The following is a 7,073-nucleotide window of genomic DNA, read 5'->3' as shown; positions in this document are numbered from 1 at the left end:
GCAGTAGAGATCAGTGAAACAAAAACTTGTGTTCCTTTAGCCATCCTTCAGTAGGTCTCGTCTGCTGATGTTAAAACCATATGTCTCTCATTCACAAACACTCTAGTGTGTTTGCAGATGTGCGGCGAGAAAGCAAAATCAGACGGGAAGCTAAATAAAGGCAAACTGGGACTGAAACGAGCCATGGCCAGTGCTTTGTCATTCACACCTCCTTAGCTACGGACAGCACTCGACGTTAACGGGTGGCCGTTAACGAGCGCACACGTAGCTAGCACACGATCGCGGTGTTTCGGCTACGCGTCCTCACGCGACTCGGACCACGCCAACTCCAGCTTCGTCTCATCAAGCTGGAATGTTCATGCCAGCAGATGATGTAATGCTAGTTTGGATCTCTAAATGTCTCCCCTCACCTGACCTCCTAGCTTGAAGACAGAAAAGAGGTGAACCCAGCCTGGAAACACGTTGGGTTAAATTTCAGTTCATGTCAAAATGCAGTAATATAATCACATTAGACTTTTTATGACTAGTCTTGGTTTTTGGAATTGCACCTAAGTTCCATGGCTGCAACATAATTTACAATTAAAAATTTGTGCTTCATTCTCATTTCAGTTCAGAATGGGCTCTGGCTAAATCTGTGTTTACTACATAGTTGTGCAACTCGCTGCAACAGTACAGCAGTAATCTATTCAATTCAACTCAATATTCAAGACACCTTGGACCTCCTGAGTTGTCGGTGCAACACCACTGTAAGGGCTCTGCGTGGTGGGCCCATTCTCACTGTCCCTTCTTGTGAGCCACACGCTAATCACATCCAACATCCTGCTTCCCGTCGCATGCTTAAACCTCCTGATTTAAAGCTTTCTTCGCGTTCATGGATTAGTAATGAGAGCGTCCAGAGCGAACAGCTGAATCAACCTGATCTCCCTCATCATCTCTGCATCACTGTGTCGGAGGTCTTTCCCTCGTAGCACTGCTCGTGCAGGTTCTGGAAGGGCAATTAGAAAGACAGATGCATAGGCCTGTGTGCATTTGGTTCCAAAAAACTGGAAATACATCATTATCCAAACTGGTATTCTGTTTTCACTGCAGCCCCACCATTAAAGTCAGTATACAGACATCAGCCAGCTCGTGCAGGCTATGTACGCCTTTTCGGGGAATAGTGCGTGTACTGTGGGGAGAGGCGTTAGCAGGATGTTGTTTTGTTTGTTTGTTTGTTTGTTTTCTTTTGTGACATGAATCATTAATCTGCCTCAGCTGTTCCGGCCATCTTGAATCCATTGTGCGTTTGGTGGCTGTAGCTCTCACTGCTGACACTCAGGACTTCTCCCAGGATTAAGCACTTATCCGTCTTCCATGAGTAGCTTCAAAGGTCAGATGCCTTCTGCCGTTTTAGATGATTAGAATTGATTAGATATGCTAGGCTTTGCCTTCCAGTTAAAATGAGGCCCTGATTCAATATAAAAACAAAACAGCCAAGCATAGAGAACATTAACTTCAACTAACTGTATGAAGTCCGTAAGCTGAGGGCGTGTCTAACAGTCTCGCCAGACGTGGGAGCCTTGTGAAGGCTTGAAGTTTTAAGGCTTAAATAAAAAACAAAGCAAAACAAAAAAATAAACCAAAAGAAAAAAAAAGCATTTAACTTGTTCTACATTTACTATACAGATTTTTTATGTACTTGTTCTTAATCAGTAACTGCTCTTGTGAATGAAGGTGTAAGAAATACATGTTACTTAAGATTATGGATAACATTTTAATCAGGCACTTTAACAAATACAGTACAAATGTACTCTGGTCCATAAGGGTTAGGGCATGGCTGAAAATAATTGTAATCAAATGTTTAGTGAGTCCTGATTAACATTTACAAAGGACAGAAACAACTGCCATTAAATGAATGACCTTTAGACCACGAAGTCAAAGGGTTGGACAAACGACAAGCTCATCCCTAGACAGCTAATATCATTCAAAGGGCACTAGACCATGAACTTTACGGTGAACTTTACAGTGAGTACAGTTCAAACGAATGTAAACAAGTATACATTTATTTTCCTCAGATACAGCATAGATACCGCAGATCCTGAATTTCACAGTCGATTGTATTCAGTCATTACTTGATTATGCAAAAAGCACATGAAGACCTACCTATGGGCCACCAACACGAACACAGCACTGGTACGAGGGCAGAGCATGTGTCAATCTACACACAAATATACACAAACGTTATGGGTCTGGAATACTGGGATTGGGATTTGAAAACTGGGATTGGGGTACTGGTGCTTTCCATCCAACAACCTGAAACACTGTTAGATGGAAAGAGCTTCCTAAAAGACTCGAGCTTATTGAAAACCAAACAGAAAATGCTATTTTTTGTGTAAAAATTACAGTTTAACCTCCAAATGTGTTTAATGGAGAATCTTCAGTGGGCAGTACATGTGTATACATATGGCATATGTACAGTTGCACCTAAGAAGCTTCGCAGCCTGTAAAAGCAGAAAAACCACAAGAGTAAAACATGTCCAAAACAAAGAAACAAAAGAAAAAAAATGATAAAAACCAGTGGAAGCAAAATCCACAGGTTACAGCCATCTGAAATAAGAGGCACGATCTCCTCTTCCAACACTTCTTCAAACACGCTATTAATACTGCTAGCATGATAACATTTCGCATACTGGTCACTGTGATATATTTTCCACTGAAAAAGGTAGGAAATATACGTAATATGCTTTGGCAACAAACATTCACGAACATTGATGAAGTGTAGTCAAGAAGGCTGTGCAGTACATTCATTTCACTGGGCAGGCAGATGCTGTGTGATGTGTGACGTCTCCTCAATTTCAGTCTGAGCAGCATTGGTCTGTGTATTTGAATACTCCAGGAGGTAAACACAGAAAGAGCTTCATCTCTGCTAAACCAAAAATGCACTGAAACAAACGGAAAGAATCATCACAAATCTCAGGAGGCTGTAGAAAATACACACTGAAGCCAGGAGTGTACAATACTCTTGATGTGTCCTCATTAGGGAATGACACGGGTCATCGCTGTTTCATGTAGCTGATGATGAAACTTAACAGCTGGGAATGATTTGATTTGAATATAGGACCACAGCACTGCTTGGGCACTGACATCCAGTTTGTTTCTTCAGAAGTGTATTACAGTTACTCAGGTTAACCTCGAGTTACTCAGGGTCACACAGAACTGGTGTATAATAAATGCAGCTCACTTCAATTGTTAACAAGTAAGCGTAAACAAGTGAGCTTGTTTGCACTTTTCACAAGTGCACATCATTGTGTGAAAGAGATGTCAGGCAAAATCCATCGGTGTGCTGCACCAGGCTGGCACGAAGAACGACTGAAGATACATTTTTCATTTTAATGCACTGACTGTAAAATCCGTGATTCAAGGACTCCATGTTTTTCTTTTATTGGAATCTGAGATAAAGGTCAGGGCACTTAATGCATACATTAAGGAGCCACCTGGCACTGGCCGATTATGTCCAACCCACGATTACCGCTGTTGGCAGAGACAGGAAATTAACTGCTGTCTCATGAATATACAAATAAGCGCACAGGTGCTGCTGTTCAGTATGTCTTCCGCAAGGGTTCACAATGTCTGATCTGCTCCGCCATGGCTTGATTTATTGGGGTCAACCTCTCCTTAGGGATGTCTGGGCACCTGGGATGAAGACTGCAGTCTTTGCTAAAATGCAAAGATTTTAAAAGTATCAGTGTATTCATATTTAAAAGGTGCTTTAACTTTCCTTTAGCCTGTGGTTCCTTACGTCTGCCCATAGGGGGAGCAGCTGCTTCGAAGACTCTTAAGAGCGCTGTTAACTTATTTTTTCTGAACAACGAAACATTTCATAGTCTGTAATATATAGACAACCTGTAAAAATGAACTTTTTTTTTTATAAATATTGATGAAACAATCAAAAGTTAATTATAATATCAAATAACCAAGTACAACCTTCATTGTGAACACTGCTATAATACTTCAGAATGCCAAATGTAAACTAGATAAACTAGAACAACTCTTGTTACAAACTTTCTATTACGCTTACATATATACAAATAAAAATGTATAAGTTTCAAAGGTTATGACAACCTTTGGACATATGTAATGCCATTTTCTAGTTCAAAGACCACAAACACCAATACAAAAATATATAATACAAAAGTGTCCTCCTCTTACAAAATATTGACATCAAACTTAGCTCTCTGTAGAATGTGCAAATGCAGGCAATTGAATATGTCACTTGCTGTTTTTTATGTAGAGAGCATTTGTGAGAACTGTCTGTGTCCAGCATAATAAACACTGCATCCTCAACTCTCTGGCCAGCAGTGAGGCAACATGACATTTCACATGACATCATGACCATGCTGGACAATTGTCATGCACAGGGTCCTGAGTCAGGCAGGATGCTTGCAGAGCAGTGCAAGCCTTGTCAGGGGTTAAATCCTAAGCTCAGTCTCTTCATGGTGCTCTACAGAGTGTTCAGTCATGCTGATGCTAGGGGCGGATGGGCTTACGCCAAATGGGGAGATGGCTGGGGAACACGCAGCCAGAGGGGACAGGGACGGCGAGAAGTTTGGCGACATGGCCACCGAGGAACCGTCATAGCTAATAGGAGATCGTTTCAAAGATAGTTGGGGAAGAGTTCGTCCCACGGCAGGTTTTGGAAGGACAGTTTTGGCCCCAGGATGGGCTACAGACGTGATGAGAGGAGGGGGGTCGATTCTGGGCTTGGGATCAGCCTTCACCTTGGGCTGAAAGTGGCGGCGCGGGTTTACTGGAGCGTTTTCGTCTTTTAACCGGGCGATTTCGGTAAAGACGTTAGCCAACGGCTGGAACTGAGGGCACCAGTTCAGGAGGTAGTCCCAGTTGTAGCTGCCTCTCAGTTCCTCATCACTAGCCACAATAGCTGTGAGAGAGCCATCCACTATGGGTTTCCCATCCTCTGGGAAAGCATAGTCTTTAGGCTGTGAGATATTAAGCCCCCTTCCTACCCCCAGATATCCGCCACCTTCGTCCCGATACACCGGGGTCTGGCCTGCAAGGAGAGTTCCACTTATGCTTCCCATCTTCTTCCCTTTAAACCACTGGTTTGCGTCCATTCCAGGCTCACCGGAGATGTCCGAGAGCTGGTCGGCATCTTGCTGGATCCCGGAATCGGGCCCTCGGGCAGCGATGTGTTCCTGTATGGAGGATGAAATACTGGAGACCCGTGGGTATTCGTTGATCATGCGGATCTCATCGTCCTCCGCCGCCTCTGCCTCAGCTGAACCACGTCCACTAGAGTGGGAGGGGTCCAACGACCCCCCTCGCGTGTAGGGTCCTCCCCCAACCACGCCCTGGTCTGCAGTATATCCAGGAAGAGTTTGATGATAGAGTTTTTCACTTCCATGGATTTTGGATTCATTGAGAGTCTCTAGTACTGTGCCAGGGGTCACAATTCTACCACGGGCTTCTTGGTACTTCTTCCTTCGAGACCGTGAGAAGAATAACACTGCAGCCACTATGACCAAGACCATTATTACCGCCAAGGAAGTGGCTATGACACCAACAAGCAACATGTTCACATCTGTAGTTAAACCAAAGGTTGTGTGAGTGACATCGACAGTCACTTGGGCAGTTGCAACACGAGAGCTTTTCAACGGACTGTGGGCTATCACATTCAGAGTCATCTGACGGGTGTCCCTCTTCGACCTGCTCCCGTGTCGGCCGTAGGCGTCCAGCTTCAGGGAGATGACTCCTGTGGACACGTTGACGTCAAAGTAAGGGGAGCTCTCGGCCAGAGCGTACAGGACGATGCCATCCACGCCTCCGTCCTCGTCACTGGCGAGCACCTGCCCGATGCTCTGACCTTTCTTTGCTCCCTGAGGCACGTGGAAAGTGAAATCCGAGCTGGAGAATACAGGGTCATACTCGTCTACCCCAGTCACATACACCTGAACCGTTGCTGTGGAACTGTAGTTGCCTGCGTCCATTGCCACGACAACAAAGTGGAACGAGTTCATCTTCTCAAAGTCAAAACTTATGCGGGCTCGTACCTCTCCAGAGGTCTGGTTGACCAAAAACGATTCCTTACCGTTTCCTGATTTATCCATCATATAATATCTCAGTTGGCCAAACGCCCCTGTGTCGTGATCAATGGCATTCAGCATGGTGACCAGAGTGTTCTGGGGCAGGTTCTCTCGAACGCTTGCTGTCAGGGTCTTAAGAGGAAAAACTGGTCGATTGTCATTGACATCCTTCACCTCGACTGTAACAGGAGCGAGAGCGAAATATCCTTGTCCATCCGAGGCTTTGATGATTAGCATATGAGAAGACTGTCGCTCGCTGTCCAAAGCCCTTCGCAGGTGCAGTGCACCAGTCCACTGGTCCAGCGTAAAGAGCTCGCTCTCGTCTCCAGAGCTGATGGAGTACTGAACCTCTCCATTAGGGGTAGAATCTGGGTCTAGAGCAGACACGCAAATTATTTCCGTGCCGGTTTCGGCACCTTCACTCAGGACAACACTGTATTCTGCCTCGCTAAAGGCTGGTGGGTTGTCATTGGTGTCCATTACTGTGATCAGGACAGAAGCAGTTGAGCTTTGCTGTGGTATTCCTCGGTCTGAGGCAACAATAGTGAGATTATAGGTAGGCACAACTTCAAAATCGAGCTTGTCAGCCAAGATCAGCGTTCCAACTATCTGAAATCCATGGCCCTCGAGGAAGCTTACACTGCTTTCTATCTGGAAGGCATTGCCAATGTTTCCACTGGCGATAGCGAAGTCGAAACCACAGTTGTCCCTGGACGTGTCCTGGTCAGCAGCCTCCAGGGTAAGGACGATGGACCCAGGCAGCTCGTTCTCTGATAGTGCAGCTCTGTACTCTGATTGGTGGAACACAGGGGCGTTGTCGTTGACATCAGATATGTGTACATGCACCGTGGCAAGAGCAGTCAGGGGTGGCGATCCGCTATCACGAGCCTCAATCACCACCAGGAAAGATGGACAATCAGAGTCAAACTCCGCCCTCTGCTTGATGAAGAGTGTGCCTGCGTGGAAATAAAACGTTGATGAAATAAAAAAACG

The 7,073-nt window shown here is 45.2% G+C and overlaps 1 protein-coding gene across 1 annotated transcript in view; it reads right to left on the bottom strand.

Annotated features, from left to right (window-relative positions):
* Positions 1-2,026: 2,026 nt before the first annotated feature.
* dchs1a (dachsous cadherin-related 1a) overlaps positions 2,027-7,073 on the bottom strand; it is an 82,772-nt gene continuing 77,725 nt past the window's right edge. Inside the window, exon 21 of the mRNA XM_076976237.1 lies at positions 2,027-7,036. Within this exon, the coding sequence (XP_076832352.1) occupies positions 4,449-7,036 (2,588 nt within the window). The 3' untranslated portion in view covers positions 2,027-4,448. The remainder of the gene's footprint in view (positions 7,037-7,073) is intronic.

The sequence above is a fragment of the Brachyhypopomus gauderio genome, chromosome 16 (genome assembly GCF_052324685.1).
Source record: "Brachyhypopomus gauderio isolate BG-103 chromosome 16, BGAUD_0.2, whole genome shotgun sequence".
Taxonomy (NCBI): Eukaryota; Metazoa; Chordata; class Actinopteri; order Gymnotiformes; family Hypopomidae; genus Brachyhypopomus; species Brachyhypopomus gauderio.
The sequence above is the reverse complement of the archived record's forward strand: the minus strand, read 5'-3'. Positions and strand labels throughout refer to the sequence as shown.